This window comes from Toxotes jaculatrix, chromosome 15 (genome assembly GCF_017976425.1).
Source record: "Toxotes jaculatrix isolate fToxJac2 chromosome 15, fToxJac2.pri, whole genome shotgun sequence".
Lineage (NCBI taxonomy): Eukaryota > Metazoa > Chordata > Actinopteri > Toxotidae > Toxotes > Toxotes jaculatrix.
The window spans coordinates 19,540,129-19,565,785 of record NC_054408.1 but is presented as its reverse complement, the minus strand read 5'-3'; the positions used below and the strand labels follow the sequence as shown (position 1 = coordinate 19,565,785).

Genomic DNA, 25,657 nt, shown 5'->3' with positions numbered 1-25,657 from the left:
AATTTATAAATAAATTCTTTAAAAATCCTACGATGTGATTTCCTGGAATTTTTTTTCCCACATTCTGTCTCTCACAGTTTTAGTGTACCTATGATGAAAATTACAGACCTGTCATAATTTTAAGTGGGAGAACTTGCACAATCGGTGGCTGACTAAATACTTTTTTGCCCCACTGTATTACATTAAAAGCTAATTTCCATAACCTTCATTTTTTGTGAAAATGTGAACTATACCACTTCCCATTAGCTTTTCACTGACGAAAGAACTTTTCATTGCTACTGTGCGGGCATATCTCTTCATATCAGCAAATAAGTTTCTTTACTTCTTTACTTGTCCAGCAACGTGTATTTACATTATGTGTAATAAAACGACAGCAACAACCAGCATTTATACTGTGTCAGGATAGCGGTAACTTTGATGTTTATTTGTAATATTGAAATGAAAAGAAAACAGGATATAGAGTGGCTCATGCTCATTTTTCCACAACTGCTGTTGCGCTGTGTGCTCTACTGTAAAACCCCTAATGAGGGTACAAACAATCCAGCCTCAAGCTTATTAGGTATTTTGGACTCTAAAAATAAATGAGTAACCCAATTGAGAACAGAGGGGACTGGGTCGTGTCAAGGTTTTAGAACAATAGAGTTTAATGTGTGAAGCTGATGTAAAGACGTGTCTGGACAGGAACGTGACTGTAAATATGAATTCAACCAATTGGATGAGGATGTCAGTGACAAAAAACTATCAAGCACACCCACTTTGTAGATACTTGAGGTTTCCGACATATCCAGCAGGTCATCTTGCATATGGCCAATTAGTCACTGTTCAGACAACTGTTGCTAGACTGGAAAGAACCAACAAGTGTTTTTTTCCTCCTGAATAAGTACCCTGTTAATGGTTGATTGAATAATACACTTATCCCTTTTATGGCTGACATCTAAAGGGCTACAACTTCATGTCATGAAATTATGTCAGATGCACTTCAAAATAAAAACCGTTAAGTAAATTTTAATAGCACACTACTACTGTCCTTGTCGTTTTTTTTTTTTTTCTTTTTGAGGCAAAACCTTTGGCATCAAGCTTAAGGTCTACTTTGAGGTCCAAAAAAAAAAAATAATAACAATAATTTTTGGTACAAATTGCATCGCTCCTGATGTGATTCATAGGTGTTGAATGTGCCTGTGTTGTCAAGGGCATCAATAGATACTTCCTGTGATGGAAAAGCACAGTACAGCACCCTCCGTAGAAAGGCTGTGAGAAGCACACACCACTGGAATGCTGCAATCATTCACCTGATGATGCCCAAACGGCACATCAACAAAATAATAAGTCTTTTATAGGTATTATAGTTATCTTGTTATACTTACAAGCAGCTCCAAACCTGAGTAGTCATGGTATAGCTTTTTTTTTCTTTAAACATACAAAAATGTATGTACATTTATCTCCACTTCCTGTAAACAGTAAGTGCTCTCCTTTTAAATCCCTTTGATGATTGAAACATGCAAATCATATGCACAGTACTTAAGTATAAAAAGAAATCGAGACAAGAAAGTAATTGAGGAGATGAAACTTTACACCTAAAAAAAAATTGCATCCATCAACAGTACTAAATGGAATGCCAGCAAACATAACTTGAACTCATCTCCAGCTGGCCACTGGCTTCCTCCACACAACTGCAGAAATGTGATTCAATTAAATTACTTATAGTACTTGTAATACTTTTGTTTCCCCGTATGATGATCTAAAATGTAGGGAAGGACCCCCCCCCCCCCCCCCCCGTGAAAAACACACACTCAACCCCTCCCCACTACACTTGCATCCACCCAGCCTTTGCACATTCCTAGATGAATTTGAGGAGGAAGGAGAACCAAGCAGCAATTCAACACACTAACAGAAAAACAGGACTGAGCATCACAGCCCAGAGATGTGACAGTCAGGAAGCATCATTTTTCATTCTTTCTTTCCTCTCAGAAACTGAGAAGTCCAACAATACTTTTCATATTTTTTTTTCTTTTTTTTGGAGATACGTTTTTCTGCCTTTCAGTAAAGGGTTTGTCATCACAGAAAGTTATTTTTCTAGGGCACTTGACAAGGAGGTGAGCATAGTCTTCAAAGTCTCAACTGTGGGTAGTCTGATGCCATTTCCATGTGCTGGCCACAGCTGCAGAGTGGCGGACTCAGTGTCTCTGCTCTCCCACTTCATGTGGCGATTCACTAGGAGGAGGGTACTGCTGAGAGGTCCGCAGCCCACCTGGGTGTGACAGGAGGGGAGGAGGAGAAACAAGAATAAGGAAGAGGAGGAGGAGTGAGGGAGGTTAGCCAAAGAGCTGCAAGCTAGATGAGACACACTGCAGTACAGGAGAGGAGCGAGGGGGAAAAAGGGGGGAAGAAAAAGATGAAGTACCTGCAGCACCAGTGCCACCCTTGGAGATTTTGCTCACTTTGGAGCAAGAAGTGGAGGATGAGGAGGGAGGGTGGTGGTTGTGGCTGACCTCTGGGTACGCCCTCTTGCGCGATGTGGATGAAGACAAAGAGGTGGATCCGGGAGGAGCAAGTGCCGTCCCTTCCATGCTTACCAGTCCTGGGGTACCCCGTGGCAGGCCTCCCCCACCACCTGAACCCTCGGGGCCTCCTCGCCCATTGCCACTGTGTGTGTGAGGGTGACTGTGCTTGTGATGGCGATGGAGGTTGTGCTCCGCTCCACGGTGTTTCTCCTTGCTCACCAGTGGGCTGGAATGTTTATTCTTGTTGTTGTTGGCTGCCATGCCTTCGTCTGATGAGCTGTGGCACTCTGATGACGAAACTTTTATCTTCATCTTAAGCTCATCTTTACTGGGCTGGCCGCTTTTATCCAACTGGGAGCTGCTGCCAGAACCAGGAACAGCCAGGCGGAGTTTAAGTGAGCCTTTGTCCCGCTTGTCACTGTGATGACGTCTGTCTTGCCCTGAAGTTGAGGAGGAAGGAACTTTAATTTTCATTGGGGAGGCAGCACTGCTGCCACCACTACCATGGGAAGTTTGGTGGGACTGTGAATGTTTTCTGTGGTCTACTTGGCTCATAGATGATGGTGCATAGCTAGAAGTGGAGGAAGACGACATTTCTCCCCTCACATCACAATCCATTACTCCTCCATGCTGCTCCTGCCGGCGTTTCTGCCCAGAGACGGCCAGCTCTGCAGCATGTTTCTCTCTGTATTTGTCCAGAGACAGCTTCTGAGCTGGAGAAGGTTGTGGTGGAGCGGGCTGAACTGGTGGAGGGTATGTGGACTGAGGTGGTGGCTGATGCTTGCCCGCTCCACCCCCACCAGCTCCTTTTTGTTCCTGTTTGACGGGGTTGAAGTCTATTGTTTTCTCAGTCCTATATACTGGTGGATGCTGAAGCAAAGAGGAAGCGGTGGTCTGCAAGGACAGTGTCTGTTCTTGGAGAGGGATACTGAGAGGCTCCTGTTTTAAACAGGTGGAAGGGTACCCTGCTTGGCTCTGTTTGCCCTGGGGCCACTCACTGTGGCTAGCAGGATTATATGTACCAGCCATGGTGTCCAAAGACAGGGGTGCATCTACGGACTGGCCAGGCATGGGAACGGTGAAGGCAGCGCCTGCTTTGGAAAAATTTGGGTTGGAGGAGGAGACTCCAGGAAGTGAAGCATCACCTTGGTCTTGGAGCACAGAAGGCCCAGCAAAGGAGTTGTCCATCAACTGGGTGCTCTCGCTCTTGGGCTTTTTGGCAGCTTGTGTTGCCTAGAGAGCACAGAGAGATTTGTAAGGGTGTGTGAAGTTTGATTTTAGTTAGCAGTAAGTTCTCTGATGGGGCTTAACAGAGACAATGTTAATAATAATCAACGTAGTGGGATTTCTCTTGCAACTCTTAAATCTTGTAAATGACACTAATATTGCCATACAGTTCTTTGCCAAACTGGGGTGTAAGTTTATTGTTCCTATACAACAGCCATTTTAAATGTTTTCAGAACTGCGTCTTAGCACTCAGGCCTTTTGCTTAAAAGATAGTGCAGGTATACAGTAACATGTCCTACCCTCCAGTTGCGTATCCTCTTTAACCGGCTGGGCGTCTTCTCCAGAATCTGCAGAAACTCATGAGTCAACTCTGCAAATACAAGACATGAATGTCTCAAATTCCACTGCAAAGCACTGCCTCTTCTTTCATTTACACACTGGTAAAACATCAGGATTCTGTGAGCTCTCACAAGTTAACTGCTTACAAAACACAACCACAGAAAACCTCACTATACTAAATATATGTCAAGATACAGGACATTGCTGCAAGTTAAATTTATTCAATGTAATACATTATGGTAAAGTAAAACAAATGCATTTCATCTCACCATCAAGCAGCTCGAGAGTGACAGAGCTGTCCACGTACTCCCACCAGTGTTTCCCGTCAGTGGAAACTGGGATCTCCCAGTTGGACCACTTACATGCTAGGTGGATGCACACACAGGCAATCACCGTGGGCTTGTACTGGAGGCAGAAGGTAGTGAGGTGTAGACTGTATAGTGTGTGAGAGTATGGGCAAGTGGTGTGTGTGTGCAGTGTGTGTAAGAAAGTGTGAGTATTTCACATGTGTGAGGGTATGGGAGTAAGTTAGTTCGGGTCCGGTGTGGTCACGATTGGTCCCACATGTGGAGAAAAGAGAGAAAAAAAAACACAAAAAGGAGCAGACAGGTTTAATTCACTGGTGGCACTGGATGCAAAAGATAGGCCATAACTTGATTGTGTTGATACATTAAACCTGGTCTGTAACAGCTTCTTAAGTCAAACTCACGATACAGGTGACATCTAATAACTTTATGATTCATGTAATATAAACTGACATATCTCCCAGTGTGCTCACAAGTAAGAACCAAACTGTGTCATGAGACAATGATTTGTGCTTCGAGGAACTTGGCTGGTTTAAATATTGAGACATCAAAAGAACAGTGAGGGAAGTAAGCAGGGGGCCATGTGTAGTAGCTAAGTGTAGTCTGCCCATTGTGAAACACACTGAGCCCTGAGGCCACCCCATGTGACAGTTGCATCATTGTACAGTGAACTGACAAGTGCCAGTGTTAGGGGTACACTGAATTGTGTGCTCGCAATATTGAGAGCCTTTGTAAATATCATAGCTAACTGACTCAAAGGTTAAAAAAAACCCATTAAATGACTGTAACACAGTTCTACAACAACAGAATTGCAAAAGTGAAGAGTAATGCAAGTGTAGGTCATAATTAGACAGTGTAATATATTCACATCACATCCAAAATAACAAATAAAAATAGGCAAGTGGCTACCATCCAAGGATTAAAGCTAAAATATAGACACAGGCTTCTACATTTTAAAACTTCCACCAAGTTTTGGTTCTTTGTTATCAAGTTCACATAAATTTCTCTTTGGTGAACCAGATATAAAATCAGTTAATCAACATTGGCACCAGTGTCGTTGTTGTTTTTCTTTTTTTTTTTTTTTTATGTCAAAGGTTGGCCCTCCACAATCATTTCAGACACTTAAGCCGTGGACAAGATATTGCATTCTTGATGGGTGAAAGATTCTCAAGAAAATTTCCATGTCATAGCTAGATTCAGCAGCATGAGCAGCCACAACTTCACATTGCTGCAATATATAAAAGCTGGATGGTAACCTTGTGTGGCAAGACAAGTACAATGTCTGGAGTGGCCTTAGACAAAGCTATCAGTCACAGCCAACTTTTACAAGCATCTGGCTGATGACTGTATTTCAAACTCGCCTCCCATAAATATATACATTGAAAATCCTTTCAAACATTAAGGTTCATAAAGTCTTCATGACTCAATCTCAAGAAATGCCCATACTTCTAACACCATTCATAGTCAGCATCCAGACATTGTCAACTGACTTTGAATAGCTGAGAACAAAGTTAATTTTATTAATACCAATTCCTTTCCAGCACGGCCTACTTTGAACAAACCCTTTAAGGACCCAGTTTTTCTATTATAAGACATGTCAATAAAGACATTTTGTCCTCGCTTTAGAGTAATTCATAATGACCAAATGCATTTTGATCAGTACACAACTCAATACTGATACTCAATAGCTTCGCTACAAGCATTACATATTTAGCAGGTCCTTAATGGGTCACGATTCGTTTTTTTCTTGTCACATCTTTTACATAAGCTGCATGTAGAAAAGAATGTTGTAGAGCAAGAAAAAAAGACAAGCAAGCTGAAAATATCTGAAGAAATAATGCATTTTGAACAAATGGATATGAAAAAGAAAATTTTAAAAATGAATTTGCGGTACTTACCAGAAGGACCTCTACGAGAAATGTTTACATCTGTGAAATCTTTAGCTGCTATTCAGGCTACCAAAGTGTCTTTCTCTTTTAGAATTATGCACTTTTTCGCAACCGAACAAACATGTGGGTTTCAAGCGCACCACTACACTTCACATCTTGCATTCAACCCATCTGTGCCAACACGTGGTCCCTTGTACAATACACCGCACTGCGGCTGGGGCCGGTAACGCTACGAGCCACCCTGTCCCGCTTCCTTTGAACAAGGGAGGGGAGCTGAGGGAAGGAGGCAAGCGTCCCAACAACCACCAGCGCAAGTAGGGCCCGTTGGACACTGAAAGGGTACCCTGCATTACAGGAAGCTATGGTGTGCAGTCAAAGTGCAACAAAGGAGGGGCAGGATAACAACCTGTTGGTAGCCATGAAATAGGAAGTCTGTGCCAGATCCTTGCTTGCTATAAGAGACAAAGAAAGAGAAAAAAGAGAGAGGTAGGGAAGGGAAAAAGGATTACCATTTCTGCAAGTCAAAGCATTTTATTATCATTAGGACAGGAACGGAACGTTCGATGATGATATTTCTTAAGTCTGATAGCAAAGCTGGGAGATAATTCAGTGTTATTAATGAATTGCTTTCAGTGATATTGTATCATGATCAAGTTATATCATCAATTCACAAATATTTAGTTCGGCAAATTAATCACTCATTCAAGGCTTTGTTACACAGCGGAATAACTAAGTGGAGCAGTGTGCATTCCATTTTGTATTCATATTTAAAATATGTCAAGAATGAATTATCACTATTTATTCTCTTTACGTTTCTGCTAACCTTACTGGGGAACTGAAATGACAAAACCCCAAAACAAAATCCAGTCTTCGACTTGGCCCAGTAAGCATCAATACATGTTGCTATTTATGTGCTATGTTGTACAAAGAATTCAACAGGTCATCAAAAGAACAAAGTGAGTCGTCACGTAACCATTAAATCAGCAAGGTTTTCACCCCCCTCCCCACCCATATCTGAGGTGGGACAAACAAGACCAGAGGGCACAAAGAGCAAAGAAGGAAGCCTCTACCTCGCACTAGCTGGGAACATTTCACCACATCAGTGTGTGGGTGATCAATAGTAATTTCAAAGCCTGGAACAAAATACATGACAGGTGAGTTCAACACAAACACAGTTGGGAGGTGACATGTCATTTTATGATTAAAGAAACAGATCTAGTGCTCATTTCAAAGGCCATCAATTTTAAATTCTACTGTTTAATTTGAGTAGTGGAATTTGATGGTCAATTCGTTCATGTACCCTATAGACTGTTATAAATTAAGTGTAATCCACTCAGCTCTCACTTTAAGACGGCATCTCTAAGTATCGAATGTATCCATCAAGTGAGCAAAAACTGCTGTAGCTGTAAAATAAAATGTTGCACAGCAGTGAATTGAAGATGAAATTAGTCAAAAATTCCTGTGAACAGTTACATAAAGCCTCATCAATAGCACATTCATGAGTCACCAATGAGAGAATGACATGTCACCTTTACATGATATTTTGAAAATACATATTTGACAAGATACCCATACAGTAGCTGATAAAACATTTCACTGAACAGGCTGTGATGAATAAAATCAACAGTGATCAATAGCACTACTCCCTTATTGATAATGATAAGCCAATGATAATGATTATGATAAACAAAAGTGCGCTCTCTCTCTCTCGCTCAAGTCATCCACTCCAGTCACCACTACTTACCCAGGGTCTGCAGCACTATGGATTCAAGTATCACCAGCTCTTGAGCTTGCTGGAGGTATGCCTGAAGTTTGATAGACAGTCATTACAACACAATTGTAATGAGTCTATTAATCTATCCCTCTAACAACTGACTTCAAATGGCCAAAACTCCAAACAGAGAGGCCCATTTTACTATTACTGTATAAGACTTGCTGGGTGTAGATGTTTGTTGCACACCAACAGCAGGCCAGATGAGTAAAAATAGGACCCTTTGTACAGGGCGAGGGAATGTGGCACAGCCAGTTATACTGTACACAGGGGAACCATGACCACTCAGAGAACTGGAAAGACAGATGTGGAAAGGGAAAAAAAATCTTTCAACCATACAATATGCAGAGCTTCCCAAACTTACATTACTTTTTGTGTCTAGAGGTGGTTCTTGGGGATTTAGGCAAGCATGTGCAACTTTGATCACATGTTCGAGTTTCCGAGGTTGCTCTTCCACTTTTGCGGCCAAGAATAAGGTGGTTGGAGAAATTATCTGCATAAAAGCATTAAGACATTTAAATCCATACCCAGACTACCACAAGTATGTCAAAGTGCAGGTCAACAGCAGTATTATGTAACTTAATACTTACATTTCTATGGAATTTGGTGAAAGAGTGGTGCATATAAAATCTATGCATGTAAACAATGGCTGTATTTATTGTTAATTGAGAGCTGAAAGGAGGAGTCAAGGAAAATTCTGGGCAGTGAATGACTTCATTAGTGAACAACTTAGCTATATGTTATTTTATCAAGCCAAGACAAACATCACTGGACGACTTATAAGCACTAAATAACTGTTTTAGATGAGTAAAGACGTCAAAGGTTAAGAAAAGTTAGCAGATGAGCCAGAGACACGATATGGCAGGTGACTTAACTTTATGCTACTCATACTACTGATATCTCAAAATAAGTGTCGAAAACGTCAGATTATGTGGTCTAATGAAACCCGTGGTTATTTGCTGAACTAAACCACGTCGGGTCGAGGAGGCAAGAACTGTTTTATCTTAGTGGACAAGTGGTTAGAAACAGCTGCAAACTCGCCTAATGGCCTTTCAGACGTTAACCCTCAGCTAGCTTGTTAACATGCTACATTAGAGCTAGACGTAAGCTTATGGCATCGAGATGCCATATTACGATTTTTATAGTATAACTATATTTTAACTAACACAAAAACATACAAGGTCTCGAAACGTCCTCCCAAACCCCAGCCATCAGTTTAAATTAGCTAACGGTAACGGGCCCGCTCTAAAGGTTAGCGCCATGTATACTTCCAGTCTGATCGAGGGATAAGTTTGTTTACAAAGGATACACGTTGAGTCTCTGGCCCATATCTTGAATCAGATTCGCCGCTTGCTGTCGGTAGGAGAGCTCCCGATCTGGTTCAACTCCAAATCGGCGGGACGGCGTGTTTTCGAGCTGCTCCCGGGTGAAAAACCACTTCGACGAAGACCCCCGGCACGCCGCCATTGCTCTCTAACGTTTACTCGGGCAACTACAAAGCGGATGTGACGACACTGTCGCACGGGAAACCACAGCTTCTTCTATGATGAGAGAGTGGTGTGGTTTTGGAAGCCACATATAGCAGCAGTGTATGCATTTGTAAATATATTATGCTGTTTTAAAGATTTTAGATAAGAGTCTTTGCTCATTTTGTATTCATTTACTAACACGTGAAGAACATTGCCTTTAGTTTAGGTCGATGCCTTTAGTGCAGACGTGTCCAAACTGTTCCACAAAGGGCCGGTGTGGCTGCAGGTTTTTGTTCCAACCAAGCAGCAGCAGCACACCAGACTTGACTCATTTAATCAACTGATCTTCTTCAGACAGTTGATTGGTCACACTGTGTGCTCTTCATTGGTTGGAACAAAAACCTGCAGCCACACCGGCCCTTTGTGGAACAGTTTGGACACCACTGCTTTAGTGAGAATGGATGTGCACAGCCGTAATAACACATAATTGACCTTATCAGAGACCACACAACTTAAATAACAGTGTAATATCATTATTGATAAAAAATACTTCTAGGAGTAGTTTTAAATCAATATACTTTTACTTGAGTAGATTTATAAAGAAGAAACAGTACTCTTACTCCGCTACATTAGGCTATACTGAGCTCGTTACTTTTATCAAAGATACTGGATAAAGCTTTAAGCTATCCAGTATCTCTACTTTTATTTTGTCAGAGAGAGACTTCCGCCCAAGGATCTACCGCGTGACTGTGTTTAACCAATGAAACGCAGCCCCAGGCCATAGTGCATCCTCGTCACGTGACCATAGTCAATCTCAGCGGCGGGACAGGTTAGTTTTGCGGCTACTGCAGTCGAGTTTTTTGATAGCTAAAAAATGGCAGAATCAACGGTCGGCAATGCATACCAGGACAAGGAGCAACACCCCTGGCCTCATATTGAAAGTATGTTTAGTTTACAAACAGTGCGAAACTGCAGTTACATTATGCGGTGATATTTCAGCATTCAAAAACTCAACGTCTAACTTGAGGAAACATGTTGCGGTAAGTTTGACCTAAATTCGGGCTTGTTAGGTTACATGAGTACTCTGTGCTGAGCTTGATCTGCCTGTAGCCTCAGAGATATGTTTTTATCCACAGAGGGTTCACCCCAACAAACTCTCCAAGTACACAGACTTACTAGAGGCCCACAGAAAACGCAAGTCCTCCTCTTCCAGTGATACTCCTGTGAAAAATGCAAAAATAACAGCATTCACTGCCCCACGGCGGGTAACACAAGCAACGCTTGACAAGCTAGTGCTAAATTTTATGTGTGAGGCTAACCAACCATTTTCTGTGGTTGAGACACCATTGTTCAAGACTATGACAGAAACCTTGCAACCTCTTACAGTAATGACAAGGAAACGTTATGCACAAGAATACAGGAAGCTGCAAAACACAAGAAGAGTATAATAATCAAACAGCTGAGTGCTGTGAACTATGTTGCTACCACAACAGACTGCTGCAACGTAGGTGTCACCTGTCACTGGATAGACAACACCTAACAGACACTGGCTCAAACTTCCTGAAGGCCTTTCGATTATATGGTGAGGAGAAAGAGGAGGAAGCCACCAATATACAAGAGGAGAGTGACTCCACCCTTGATGAGGCAACAGAAGATGAGTGTGAGTCAGAGGTGGAGTATCAAGATGTGTCTGCTATTCTGGATGACAACACAGGCCTTGAGTACCAACTTCCAAGGCACCAAAAGTGTGCATGCCATCTCCTCCATTTTATATTCACAGTTGATGCCACTGCTGCAGGAGGAGCTGCCAACGAAACGTACAAGAAGCTCTTTGGAATAAAACTAACAGGTTAACCATGGCTCATGAAACAATGGAATGTGAATGCAAGCTGTACTTTTATGTACTCATTATTTTATTTTTTTTATTTTTATTGAGGTACTTGAATTTACCTAAAGATTATTTAGATATTAGATATTAGAGTATTATTTTATTATTTATTAATTTAATTTAATTAATTTATTTTATTTTATTTTATTGATGAGTCTCTCTACTCTGTAATTTTGTCTGATTGAATGCTCAATAAATAAATCAGATGTTACTCAATAGTTACTCAGTACTTGAGTAGTTTTTTCACCAAGTACTGTTTTACTCTTACTCAAGTAATTATTTGGATGACTACTTTTTACTTTTACTTGAGTAATATTATTCTGAAGTAACAGTACTTTTATGTGAGTACAATTTTTGGCTACTCTACCCACCTCTGCCAGTGACTGAGAAGCAAATTCTAACAGGTGGACAGAACATTATATTTGCCATTACAATATAAAATCGGATTTAAAAACACAAATAATTTAGAGTGATCGCATGTCATTCTTGCACATTATCAATGATAATTATCAATTTTCCCCTCTCAGAAGTTGTTTTACATGAAAGTAATTTATATGGAGTCGAAACAAATGAGACAATTCACCAAATACTGACCGTAAAATTGCTTTATTGTAACAAACCACACTTAAACTGATCATATCTACTATACAAGGTGCATGATGTTTGAATCATCAAGATATGCATAGCTGAAAAAAAAATATTGCACTGAATCACCTGATGTAGCAGATGTATTTCAGATTTTTATTTTACTCAAATTGCTCTCGTCTCAGTCCCAAAAACTCCAGTGCATTTCCAGCAAGCAATTTATCCTGCAATACAAAGGAACGTACATACCACACATATTAGAATGAATACATGGTTATAGCACTCTAAGATTTTAAAACTTTATTAAATTAAATTGACATAATTTCCTTTGGCAAGCTAGCTGGATTAAAGACATTTCCCTGTGTCAAAATCTTTGGAAGACTAACTGCACTATGTCCCTGTCAAGCCTTTTCTACCTGCCTGCCTGCGTGTTAGGATATAGAGTCAATAGAGAGCAATACTGATCTGTGTTTTCTAAATGAAGGAGATGGAAATATTGTTACCTTTAGTGTTTCCTCAAACTCATCCATTGACTCAATCAGTGATCCAGGCTGCAGCTCACCCAGCGGAAATGGATAATCTGTTCCCAGCATCACTTTATCCTGAAAGAGGAATACATAAACGTGAACTTAGAAAACTTGAAAGCTGTTGAAAGCTGCTGTTAAAGTGAAGTTAAGGAAATAAGTGCTGATGTGCTCAAACTACCCACTCACTCTCCGTCCTCAAAACTGCTAAGATCCTTCAGTGTATATACAGTGCATGAGCCCTCTCTGACCAGCAATAAGACATAAGGCGTGTGTTGGATGCATGAAGCTCACTTTTCCAATAACATCAATGAGCAGCTTCAGGGAGGTGGAATCATGAACTAGGGAGTCAGTGTAGAAAGAGCCGAGATATTTCCGTGGACTGATCTTGTTGTCGACTGCACACAAGTCAGGGCGGACTGTGTGACCATGTTCAATTCTGCCAATGGTGAAAGGGAAAGAGCCACCTGGAACCAGATGAACAAAATAAATTTAAAGTTAAACAGCAACACACGTAGACTCACTGCTCCTTAAACTAAGCATGAAGTAAGAATGCTTTGAAGTTATCTCCTTAGTGCTTATTTTATTCTGTTGTGACTTTAATGTACTACAATTAAAATGTGTAGGCAACATCTGGTCTCTTCAGTACCTCCATGAGCAAAGCAGACCTTCAGTTTAGGAAACCTCTCGAAGACACCTCCAAATATCATCGAGCAAATCGCCATGGTTGTCTCTGTGGGCATGCCTTTGTGATGGAAAAACAACAAAATATAACGTCTCTTTTCATGTTCTAATTAATTTTGGTTTGTCATGCTGGGGCAATTAAACATAGATTCATTTAAGTCATTTCAGTGAAACAGATTGTAAGAAAAGTGTTTTTATTTTCTATTGACTCTAAACCGGGGGATATTCAATAACTAATGTTCCTACTCCATCTCCCTCACCCACCAGCCAGGGCAGCCAATACTTAGCCATCCTCCCATCTGACTGCATGTCCCAGGGGTGGACAAATATGGAGCAGCCCAGCTCCTCAGCTGCCTGTGGGAAGGACACATTGCAAGATCACTATTTCTGAGAACTTGATCTACGAAAACAAAGGAATGCCACTTTGGTCAATAGTTTAGCCAATGAATTGTAAACATAGGTACATTTGCAACTACTATCAGGGACATTATGTTCTGTTAGTATGCAATGTCTCACAGCATAGAAGGGATAGAGCTCAGAGGCATTTAGGTCCCAGTTGTTGATATGTGAGCCAATCTGCACCCCAGGGAAGCCCAGTTCCTTCACACAGCGCCTCATCTCCAGGACAGCCAAGTCAGGAGCTTGCATGGGCAGCGTTCCCAGACCCACAAACCTCTTGGGGTGGCTACGCACTGTCTGGGCCAAATTGTCATTTAAAATGACACAGAGATCCAGTGTGTCATGAGGTTTGGCCTGTAATCCAAAAATAAAACAAGTAAATATATCTGAAGTGCATTTTAATCAGACATGCTTCATCTTAGTGTTGACGCTTCTGTGACTGAAGATGAACAAAGACAGTTAAGCAGCTTTGCAGGCAAGTATATAAGCCTCCATGGTGCTGCACAAAAAAATCCAAAATTTGATTTGCTTTTTGTTTTTTTTTACAGGAGTGGGTTGATGTAACTCACAGTAAGTTAGAACACAGTAAACAGCACTCTGGCACACAGCAATAAAACATGAAACTATAGCTGCATTGATTTGGATCCAGTTTGCTGTGAGTTAGTGTGAACTCACCCAGTAACTGAACATCACAGGAACTGTAGAAAGGGCTTGAACTGTCACACCTGAATGTTGTGAACAGAAACATTGTTTTTAATCATCAACAAGACGATAAGATGTAACACGTCTTTCATGTCTGTGCGTGTACCATGTTGATCCATGTCTCGTATTCGTGCATTAGCGTCCCAGCAGTTTTCTTGAATCGCTCGGAACACCTTTCCATCCTTCATCATCTTTGCTTCACCCTGGAAAGCAGTTAACACCAGTTACTTCTCTAATTGATGTGACTGCACTTAATATGTTCACTGTCTCTCCATTGTAGAGTCTGGACACTCTGAACACAGATTTATTCTTCCTGTTCTTGGTCATTTCACTCATTAAGTTTACAATTTTCAAGCTCGTGAGTTTGTGTGACTTTTGGATTTTGTAACATTTCAAAATACAACCACATGATGGCAGCAGACAGTTGATTCAAATGTTATATGGTACACAGACATGTAAACTCATGACATTAAAAATATGACAGACAGACATTTATGATGCATATTTAATTGTAGACCTAAATACACAAAGAACATCTGGCTAGTTTATTCGCCCTGTTAATGGCTGTAATTAAAAGTCTCTTATCTTGGATGATTCTACATGTGCTACAATGTGGCTTTGAGTCCTCTTAGATCCAGGTTTCAGCACTGACATCCAGACTTAAACATATGTTCATCACTAGACACAGACTGTGTTTGTCTGTATCAGTGTGACACATTCAGCTATATGTCTGCATGTGCAATTAGCTGATGCCAAAAGTTCAACCAACGGCTGCCGTAAAAAGTTGCATCAGCTACATGGATGCTAGACTGCTCTGTGTTCTGTTGTGACGCTGCTGTGTTTGAACTGAATCTCGCTGCTGATGCACTGGCTCCGTGCTGAGTTCTGCAGCTGCTCACGTAGCCAGGACCAGCCTGACAGGTCCACAGGGTGGGGTGCAGCCGGGAAGAACATGCTGTGTGCCCAGCAGACGCAGTGCAATTGCATAAGTGCTCCTGTACCTGTGCCCTTTCTGTTTGTTCATAGAAAAAGATAAATATATATATGCACTGACTCACCTTGCAGTGATGGTGAAGCTGGACAAACCCATCATATCCATACCTCTGAAACACATGTAAAACCAGGATTAATAATTGTACAATGTTTAAGAATCACAGACTGAAAAAAACAAATACAATGTATTACATTATATATCTGGTGCATTTAATTTTGATGTAAAATCTCTATTTAGACAAGACACAGTTTGGTATCCCCCAGCACCTTGTTAAAAAAGCTTTCATTTCTTGTGTCATCTGATCTACAAGGGTTTAATCTTCATCCTAGAGGACTATCCACTCCAACGCCCTGGATAACTCAGAGTGAATGCCATCTCAGGCATTTAACTCTTCTACATACAAATGAAACCACAAATGATCTATGTGAGCAATACAACCAGCAAAGCTCCATTTCACAACCCTGCAGATCAGCAGAACTGTGTACGCAGTAGATACCATGGATTAGATTCAGCTTTTCAGAATACAAAGTAGGTTCTACACCCTTTAACTTTTAAAGGCGTGATGAAAGCGTGATTTAATGTAATAAATGCACACCAGTTCAATGGTTGAGTTAAGAAGAGGTCACCCTTAGTGCTGTGTTTAAGGTCCCTGAGACCCCAGGTCCTGTTTGACAGTTCAAAAACATACAGTTATTTTATTGCCTTTATACTTAATGACTTGTTCATCACAATACCATGATTTTGAGCTGGTGACATGTTTCAGATGTCCACTACAAAGAAAGATGCTTTAGCTCTGTTTGAGTTTTTAGAGCCCCCAGCTGTAAAATACGGTTAATTCATGGATACTGTTATGATTCCAGTTTGTCCTCTCTGGGTCTAATTGACCAGAAACATAAGGAATGTCTCTATGTGGGAAAACATACTGTACCTTTTTCTGGTCTGTGAATGGCTTCTTCGTAAACAAACTGAACATGTATTTCTAAATGAGTAGCCCATACAACATATAAAACACAAAACATGTTGTAATAACATTGCTTTATTATTTATGTTTCAATACAGAAAACTTGAGTGTGAGTGTGAGTGTGTGAGGTGAGGACACCAATCTGCAGGCTATGTCTCACTAAATGTGGGAAATCATTAACTAAAGCCAGGCCTCCACAGTGACAAAGACATAAGAGCATGATCAGATAGAGCAAGGCCAGTGCCATGTATTGATTAAAGTTTAACCATCCATAGAGAGAACACAGACTTATGGAGAAAGCTGTTAAACTCCTTGCCGACACTCCAATGGGAAATGTCTGTACATTCTATTTCACTGGTATTTAATAGAATTGGATTCAAGGAGAAGCTCTGCCAGACACAGAACTGATAGTGTTAAGATGTGTTTTTTTAAACCCAGTGAGCCACACAAAATGACATCTTGCCCACAAACAGTGTGCACTCAAGGCTCAAGGTTAAGGCACCAGGCAGATCATTCATGAACTTGTATCCAGCAGTGCCTACCTGTTTCAAATCAGGCCACTCCTTTGGTAAAATATGATTATGAATATCCACCTTCATCGTTGTGATTGCCCTCGGGAAAACTTGAGAGGTCTGCTGTAAGAGACGTCTTGTCATAAATGCGCACAAAACCAGAAAATTCACTCCCCGCCCTCAGACTGACAGCAATGACCGACGGGTGAATGCCTGCGGGGTCACCCTGGTCACTTATTACCTAATCTATAAAACAAGCAGACAGTACTCAGTAGTCTGACTAGGCTGTTTAATGCTGTTAATAGCTGATATTCTGAAACATGAATATTTGAAACATCATGATTTATTTTATTGTTCATCGCCACCAACACACATAACAACTTAAAGCATCACTTCTGTGCAGTCTGCTGCGTTATGCTGAGTCAGCTGAAAATCACTGACCTACAGCATGTGGCAGAACTGTCAAGTTGACTCATACTGTACTGCATTGATTCACCTGGATCTCACCTGCTTACCTGCGTTTTGACGCCCCCTGGTGGTTATAACATTGTATCCTAATGATGAACCCGCTGAGAATCAAGGCAGCAGGGCAGGCAGGTTGTTTCATTAAAAAGGCTAAGGTATGAAAATAGTATATAAATAGTAGAATTCTCTCAGTTTGGTATGGATCAATGAGGTGCATTAACGATTATTTGATAAATAAACAGATAAAAACAGTCATGTAACATTATCAATGGAAACAATATCGGGTTTTATTTTTGAATTTATATGTTGCTTGACAGCTCCATAAGATCCACTGAAGTTTTGTCTCATACATAAATTAAAGCTCATTTGGAGAAAACTTTAAAAATCACTGATTCAGGGCAGATGACACTCGGTATTTCGTGTAGTGGTGGTCTGCATGGAAATTAAGTTCTGAGAGGAGGAGAGAAGGAGGAAGGGGAGGAGGAAAAAAAACTTGCTGGCACCGCCTGCCAGATTCACAGCAGATATCAGCAATTTATCGCATCGCCGCATCTAACCCTAAAGAGTCTCTAACTGGCTCAGCCGGACAGGGTATCTACATCCAGGCTGCAGAGCTGTTCCTCGCACTGTCGAGTTCACACAGAGGGAGTTGTTTCGCTGCTGATGCCGGAGAGATAAATCCTTTATCCCCCATTTTCTCTTATCGCCGTCTCTGATCTTCCTCCCCTGCCCAACTGAGTCGACACCGGTGGCATATTGGACGCGCTGGATGGCTGCTGCACTTAGCGAACCGGTGTGATTCCTTATTTTCCCCCCTTTATCGTCATCTTCCTCTGCCTCTGAGCCTGAAAACAAAACAACAACTGCATCAACAATGACAGACCCGGCGACCCAAGAGTCCTATCATGTCCCAGACCCGACTATTGTGGATCCCTGCCCGGCCATGGTGCGGAACGGCCAGTGCGCCCCGGATGGCTTCACCAACAACCATCACCAGCAAGCCAAAACCCCCAGCCAGCCCGAGCCGTTCACCACGGGCCAGGAGATGAAAATCACAGACAATGTGGAGGGAGAAGGTAACTTCGTCCATTTCTTGACATGTTTGGATGTGGTTTATAAAACTTATGGATGTGAACGTGTGAGTGTTGGGATGCAGGGGGAGGTGGGGGACCCCAGGGAGATGGAAGGGGTATTTTTACTCGTGATGTATTTTTAGTCCGCTCTTGCTTGAATAATTTATCTTAGTCCTACATCAGCAGGATTCAGATTAGAGTAAAAGCAAAAGTTGAATTCAAAGCTTAAAACATCACTGCTTCTATTCCTTCACCCATTCATCCATTCGTTCATTATTTCCTTTCAGTTTCAGATATGACATTGCTGCAGGGGACTGTGGGAATTGAATTGATCCTTAAAACATGCACCCAGAGGCAAACACAGACTCTCTCTGCTTTAAAGCTAAATTCTAATACTTTTCACATGTATGCCTCACAGGCCCTTAAGTTTGCGTTTACATTTGCTTAAGCACATATGTGTATGTGTATGTGTATGTGTATGTGTGTGTGTGTGATTTGATCCCATTCATCATCTAATAGGCATAAAACCTGAGAAAGGAAACATTCCACAGTGGATAGTAAGAGGGCCTCAGTTACACAATAAATCCTGAGCCTGTTGCTCCGTTTATACAGGCATTCAGTTGGTTAATTGGATGTCATGTATGTTTACTGGATCTGATTTCAAGGGATGACTGACATGTTAATTAAATTGTGTAGCTTTCCATGGCCCACTTGTGATACTAATACGTTTTGAGCATGTCATGAGCAAACAGAAGTGGATATTGTGTTTAGTGTTATGACAGGTACGAGTATGCTGATTAGATTTGGCTAATTTCTAAGAGCTGGGATCAACCTAAGCATCTTGTGCCTACCCAAGAAAAGATAAATATATGGTCGGAATGAAGGATTTTAGCAGAAGAAGAAGAAGAATTGTTTTCTTCTGCTTTCTTTAATGTTTTTAAAGATGTTCTCATTCCTTAAATGGCTTTAAAAACCTGTGAAGTTTTAAATCTTGTGAAGAAAATTGATCTCTTAGAGGAGTACTCCAGTTCACATTTCTGGGGACCTTGTGAAATACAGATGGTGGAAAAGGTTGAAATCGAAGCAGCAGAGGTTAAGATATACCGACTTTTAGTCCCTCATATGGATCAAGTTCCAAAAACACTCAATAACGTCTTTCATCAGACCCCCTCTGCCTGGTGAACATCTTTCTGACTTCACATTTTCAGCTTGCTGGGGCTTTCTATTGAACAGCTATGACATCCGCAGGCTAAGTAGTACTAATCATGACCGGTGAAGTGATTTTTATGTGTGAAATCAGTGGATTGTCCCTTTAAATGTATATAATCTGTTGTGTCATTGTGCTCGTGATGTCGGGTGAGGTAATGTGAATAAAGGTCATCATCTAAGAATGAGTTTAGTGCACAGAGATATCAAAACATATGTGAACCAGCATCACAACATCATCATAACTTCACTTTAAAAGTCAATTTAAATATTTCTAGCAGAAACAAGGTTTCAACAAACACACCATGCACACATATTTCAGCACAAGATATTTCACACATTCACACACTGCCAGTCTACCTCCTCCTTCGCCCGCTTTCCTCATTCTCTCTTATTTACATAAATGTCTCGGCCGATGCTGTTAGAAAAACCTCTACAGTCATCTGACCATGCTTATCCATAACCCAGTCAGTTTTACATACCGTGCCAGGATAATAAGATCTTACACTGTATACAGTAAAAGTTAAGAGCAGGCTTTAAGATTATTTACAAAAGTAATTGTTTATCTCTTTCATGCCACGCTCATCCCACGAGTATTATATCCAGTCATGTGTTTCATCTTTCAGACGTGTACGGGAGGCGTGTAATCAGCCTTTTGAGCAAGATGCCTGACATTGATTATTTTTAGAAAAGAAAGGTGTGACAGAGACAAGTGTTAAGAGAGACAGAAACACACACTTACACCCACCCACACAAACCTGTGCGTGTGTGACGGAGAGCTGTATGAGGAGATGTTGAACACATGCCTTCTGTCTGATTCCCCAGCCAGGGATCATGTGAGCAAAGTGATTTAACCATGCTGTCTCACTTCCTCCCTCTGCCACACACACACACACACACACACACACACACACACACACACACACACACACACACACACACACACACACACACACACACACACACACACACACACACACACACACACACACACACACATGCAAGCTGGTTAGCCAGTTTAGCTAATATGGTTTTACTCTCAAAAGTTTTTTGAGTAGCCTGTATTCGACAACGTATGTGTGATTTTATTTGTGCTATATATACTAAGGTAACCTTGGATAGTATAAACAGCATTTCAGTTGTGGCTGCTTGCATATCATTTGGTGGTAAATAGGGGATGAGTGTTTTTTGGAAAAAATCCACTCACTCAAACTTCACTCACTAGTAATTTACTGCATTTACTAGGCTGAAAACTATTCTAATGTCCATAGAAAATCAGTCTTGCTTGTTCAGTGTTATCAGAGCATGTTCATTCACTGGTTACGATCGTGATAATCATGATTGGTAACATAATTTTTTATCGTTGATACAAAAAACATTTATATGTACAGTACACACATTTTTCTAACAGGGATGTTTACACAGACCAACACACACACACACACACACACACTCAGTCGCACAATGTGACAGTTGACTTAATTTACCAATAATGCAGCAAATTGATCTTGCTCTTGCCCTGACTGAGGTCTTCCCAGATGATTTCTAACTCCCCTTAATCACAAGCCATGCACTTATTTTTTTTGAGTTCCTGTCTTCAAAGAAATCAACCATATTAACTGATTTCACATCAGCTACATTTACATAGTGAAAGTCAGGAGGTGAATGGGTTTGTGTTGTAACGATAAAAAGAGTCTGTTTCTGATGTTTTCTTCATGTCAACAAAATTTCTATGTTTTAATTAAACCATTATGAGAACAGCACTGAACGTAATAAATTATGGATGCAAAACTGATAAATATACACGATACTGAAAGTGTCGGGTGAAGTTAAAGCTACCAGCTACCAGATTTCTCAACTAAATGAAAACTGAATGACTGATTGACTGTCTTCGCCTCAGATGCTTGCACAACAGGAGTTGTACAGGAGCTGTACATTTTTGCATCAAAAAGTATATTATTTTATGGATGCATGGCTCATAAGGGGCCCCAGGCACAAAACCTTTTGGTATGAACTTGGATATAAAAAGTTTGTGACAGTTACAGACATAAATTGCCTGAACTAAAGTCAGATGAAGTAGTGTATTGTTTGGAGTACAACAGTCTGGCTGTCTTTAAAAAATAAAAACAAAAAAAAACTTTGGGGTGGGAAACTGGTGAGGGATTGTATTCTAGTAGTGGCACCATCTCCCTCTGGATGCTCTCTCTGCATTCTCTCCTTCTGTACACACCCACACCAGACAGTGGGAGTTGGCAGCGTCAAGAACTGCGGGCAAAGTGAATTGAAAATTCCAGACAATGCCAAAAAAAAAAGGGGGCGGGGTGAAGAAAAAGACTCAAATAAAGGTGACAGAGGTGACAGGCCTGGTATGGTTACACCGTGGGTTTGTAGGACTACGAAATGACCTCAGACAAAGGGTATTCTAATGTACTGCCCCATCAACAAGCTTTTCTACATGAATTAGGATCCAGTGCAAACATTAGCATCTCATTGAAACTGAGGAGAATACAAACCGATGTGTGGAATTTGAAAGACAAGGTCATTTACCAGGCATGGAGCGCCTTACAAAACAATGCTTTGGGTTCCATGATGGGAAATATAAGATCTAGAATTTTCTGTGCCTGACCCAGACAAGGGACTAAGGACTGCATTTGTACCATTCTTTTAAAATCTGCCATTCGTGGGTCCCATTTGTTTGTTCGATTTGGCACATCTGAAAACTGGCTCGGTCATCATTCAAGATGTGTCGTGAGCAATATAGAGAGCTTTTTGCTCTATAAAACAATCATGTGACTTTTTTCATCTCTCTATCAGGAGTTGTTTCTGGAATGGTTCCCTCTCTGACGCACATGCAGTGAGAGAAAATTCCCCCAAAGCAGGAGTTTTAAGCACAAAAATGTCTCAGTTTCCAAAACACTTGAACAAATTGTTTTTCCTTGATAAAATTTCCCTTCAAATACAAGTAAAGATAAATAAATGTTTTTTTTTTTAATATATTAAAGCCTAAGCCTAATTAAAATATTTTCCAAATATAATTACCTAATTGCATCCAAAACATTTAGTTCAGTAGGTTCCAAGCTTAGAAGAGCCTTGTTTTTCCTCTTCATTGGTTTCCATTTACTGCCTGTTCTTGTAGCCAAGCTGTGTGTCCAAAAAGGAAACACAAGTGACGATGACAGTGCCTGAGACAAATTTCTGGATAGAATAACAACTGATAGCATTAAAAGCTCTTTTGGATGTAAAAGTTGAGGCTTATAAATATTGCATGAATCTGCAGAGCCAGCCTCACGTTTCATGATAATGGAGCAGCTTCAGGCAGTTCAGAATCTGGGCTGTTTTGTCTGTGACTTCAGGCAAAGACTTCTCACACAGAAAACAGGGTTTTGAGCCACTAGGAAAAGTATGTGTATTGTCTGACTCTGTCTTTGTTTAGTCTGTTAGAAGTTAGAAGTAAATTGCACCTTAAAAGCTGTTCAGGTTGGTTAACAAAGGCAGACTTTATTAGTCCTCACAAGCAGTTGTAGCGTAATTGAATTATTTTGTGGATGTACGTGATTTACTCTGATAGATTTTTTGTTTTTTTCCCTTTTTTCTAAATGGTTTATTTCCTGCTATATTTGTATTAGTATGAGGGACTACTTTATCCTGTTCATGTACTCTATAGCTGTGATTGTTCTGTGTGGTGGAGTGATACAGATGTAGAGTCTGTAAGTCTGTGAAGGTCAGTAAAGAGAGTTAGACTTGAGAAGCTGTCTCTGGGCTATGCTTCACCCATGACCTGTAATCTGCAGTATAACAGTGTTTTGTGACCCTCAGTGTAAATCCCCTGTGGCCCCTGTGCTCTATTTGAAGGTGATGAGATTTTTCTTAAAGGAAGTATGTATGGGGGGTGGAAGAAACAGCTCCATGAATGTTCAAAGCAATAATAATTACTCATTGATAAGTCTCCTGGGCCTCTTTTAGTGGATTCATCACATCTGCCTGGTACAATGACAAAACCTTTTTTATGGAGCAAAACCTGACCTCTGACCTCCCCGTGGACTGGGGAAAACTGAGAGAATTTCCTTACAAGGTTAAATAGACTGGAAAAGTTGATAGGATTGCTAGTTTCAGGAGTTTTCCTGGGAAAAATAATTGTCATAGCATATACAACCTGAACTTTTGGAGTGGGCAACAAAATTTTTAACCCAGTGTTTCTCACAACAATGCTCTGTGGGACCCTAAGATGAATAGACAAGCTTTATACCTTCGACCTTTTTTCAGTGAACCAAGAACTGATTATTCAAGATTGAAGAGAGTCTTGTTCCTTTCATGGTCTTATAAAGGCTGATATAATCACTTGATTAGTATTACATAAAATAAATATTATGAAACACAAACAAACAGAAAGAAGGAATTGGCCTTGTAACAAAGTTTGCGTGTCTCACTGCAGGTCTCCTTGAGAGCAGCATGCGGCTGAAGCCCCATGAAGCCCAGAGCTACAGGAAGAAGGCGCTCTGGGTCTCCTGGATCTCCATTGTGGTCACACTCATACTGGCTGTGGCAGCTTTCAGTAAGTGTTTAAAAATGATTTATAGACATGCAACATGTAAAATAACTTTGTTGGAATATTGCGCCATTCAATAGTGAGTAGACCGACTGCCAGTTTATTTCTCACTTTCCTTTTGATTTGAGAAGAAACGTGTAGTAAGTTGTCTTAGAGACCAAACTTTACAATGAGGGCAATGTGGAAAAGATGCAGAAGCTTTGTGCTACATTGTTCCACACAAGTAAAAATCTGTTGTCATGGTTTGTATTTATAATGTTTTTAAAGCCTATTTGACAAAACAGGCTATAACAAATGTTAGATTTGAATTTAAACAAAGCCACACTAATCATAAATTCAAATGAAGCGTTCGACTTGTATACATTTACAAATATGTGTTGGATTTAAGGTTTTACCGCAACACTGGTTTATTTTAAATGCTCAGAATAATTTGAATTTAGAGATATTTATATCCAGCAAAGACTGGACAGGGCCTAAATAACAACTGTGTATGTAACTAAAAAAATGGCACATGAAAGAAGACTGATGAAATAACACTGAGGTAATTGATTCCATGGATAGCAGTGCATCAAGAACACATTTTCAATGGATTCTTTAAGTGTATCCAAGTGTTGTTGTATTTTAAAAGAAGCCCTTTGTGTTCAGTTATGAAAGTAAGGATGATTAATTCATGTCAGCCCTGTTCATGTAATGTGTCACTAATTTGAAATCAGCATATTATAAAAAGTACACACACATTTTTTGAGCAGTGTGACGACAAAGAGCATGTGCCCATTACCCACGCTGCCACGATGAAGGTCAGCTGTGCAGAAAAGCAACCAAATGAATCACAACAATTAATTTTCAAAACCGAGAAGTCTTGATGGAGACATCAACAGCACTATTGTTAACTGCAAGTGAAACAGTGGAGGAGCCTGGAAAACACTGTTCTTCCTGAAAATGTGGCAGAAACAAGAACTTCACAGATGTTGTGAAGTTCTTTTATTTTACTTTTTTTATTTTATTCACATATGATTGACTGATTTACCTGAAGGCAAATATAACATGCAAGCGAAAGGACTTTTTTCACACACTGCACTGGCCACTTTCATAAACGTGTTATTAACAATGGTGAGGTGTGTGTGAATACTTTCATACTAACACAAGGACATACTGTAGCATGAGAATTCATCAGTCTAAAATAAATTTGTCAACATGCCATTAAGTACTAAGGCAATCAATAAGTGCAAAATGCAGAGTCCCACTCAACCTCAGAGTTTTTATCACAGAGTTACTGTCTTAGCTGGATGTGTCTGATATGTCCAATCTGATGTCCACAATGAGTCTTTTAGTGCTTTGATCTTCTCTTTCCTGTGTGATAAACATGTATTTGTTCTACTTGGCAGCCTAACGTCCTTGCGTCTCAAGCAAAAATAATTTATTTTTCTTGTGGTTTCTGTGCCTAGTGGTGCATTTTGGATGTTTTTCAGATGACCATACAGTATGCTCTACCATGGTGATATCTCTGATGCTGTGAAAGAATGTGGAAAAGGTTCTAACACATCTTGTAGTCTCATGATAAACGGGAGGTCTGGCACATACAGTACAGTTTGGAGTTGAAAAGGGGATGTGGTTTTT

The 25,657-nt window shown here is 40.5% G+C and overlaps 3 protein-coding genes across 4 annotated transcripts in view; 1 reads left to right on the top strand and 2 right to left on the bottom strand.

Annotated features, from left to right (window-relative positions):
- Positions 1–622: 622 nt before the first annotated feature.
- ccnt2a (cyclin T2a) lies at positions 623–9,514 on the bottom strand. 2 transcript variants are annotated; one of them, XM_041056835.1, is made up of 10 exons: positions 9,342–9,514; positions 8,623–8,704; positions 8,397–8,525; positions 8,006–8,066; positions 7,332–7,394; positions 6,668–6,713; positions 4,337–4,500; positions 4,028–4,098; positions 2,402–3,734; positions 623–2,248 (listed from the first exon to the last, which is right to left on the bottom strand). In XM_041056835.1, the coding sequence occupies exons 1-10, from the start codon at positions 9,497–9,499 to the stop codon at positions 2,175–2,177; spliced, it is 2,181 nt and encodes a 726-aa protein (XP_040912769.1). In that variant the 5' UTR covers positions 9,500–9,514; the 3' UTR covers positions 623–2,174. The 2 variants fall into 2 exon arrangements, with proteins under 2 accessions (XP_040912769.1, XP_040912768.1); XM_041056834.1 differs by having other exon boundaries at positions 623–3,734.
- Positions 9,515–11,989: 2,475 nt separating this feature from the next.
- acmsd (aminocarboxymuconate semialdehyde decarboxylase) lies at positions 11,990–16,921 on the bottom strand. Its single transcript, XM_041056836.1, has 10 exons — positions 16,781–16,921; positions 15,342–15,386; positions 14,390–14,486; positions 14,257–14,306; positions 13,699–13,935; positions 13,443–13,536; positions 13,148–13,243; positions 12,793–12,965; positions 12,478–12,576; positions 11,990–12,198 (listed from the first exon to the last, which is right to left on the bottom strand). The coding sequence occupies exons 1-10, from the start codon at positions 16,892–16,894 to the stop codon at positions 12,136–12,138; spliced, it is 1,068 nt and encodes a 355-aa protein (XP_040912770.1). The 5' UTR covers positions 16,895–16,921; the 3' UTR covers positions 11,990–12,135.
- A 678-nt stretch (positions 16,922–17,599) lies between these two features.
- The window catches only part of tmem163a (transmembrane protein 163a), a 57,331-nt gene continuing 49,273 nt past the window's right edge, over positions 17,600–25,657 (top strand). Inside the window, exons 1-2 of the mRNA XM_041056837.1 lie at positions 17,600–17,642; positions 23,927–24,046. Coding sequence (XP_040912771.1) covers positions 17,618–17,642; positions 23,927–24,046 — 145 coding nt within the window. The 5' untranslated portion in view covers positions 17,600–17,617. The remainder of the gene's footprint in view (positions 17,643–23,926; positions 24,047–25,657) is intronic.

What these genes read in the sequence shown, in the direction of transcription:
- ccnt2a (XM_041056834.1), bottom strand. Translation starts at nt 9,499, where the DNA reads ATGGCGGCGTGCCGGGGGTCTTCGTCGAAGTGGTTTTTCACCCGGGAG. An exon ending in TCACCAAATTCCATAGAAAT is followed by an intron (nt 8,526 to 8,622) that starts GTAAGTATTAAG and finishes GCTTTTATGCAG; the next exon opens with ATAATTTCTCCAACCACCTT. An exon ending in CATAGTGCTGCAGACCCTGG is followed by an intron (nt 7,395 to 8,005) that starts GTAAGTAGTGGT and finishes ATTTTGTTCCAG; the next exon opens with GCTTTGAAATTACTATTGAT.
- acmsd (XM_041056836.1), bottom strand. Translation starts at nt 16,894, where the DNA reads ATGACAAGACGTCTCTTACAGCAGACCTCTCAAGTTTTCCCGAGGGCA. An exon ending in ACGAGACATGGATCAACATG is followed by an intron (nt 14,307 to 14,389) that starts GTACACGCACAG and finishes CACAACATTCAG; the next exon opens with GTGTGACAGTTCAAGCCCTT. An exon ending in GGTCTGCTTTGCTCATGGAG is followed by an intron (nt 12,966 to 13,147) that starts GTACTGAAGAGA and finishes ATCTGGTTCCAG; the next exon opens with GTGGCTCTTTCCCTTTCACC.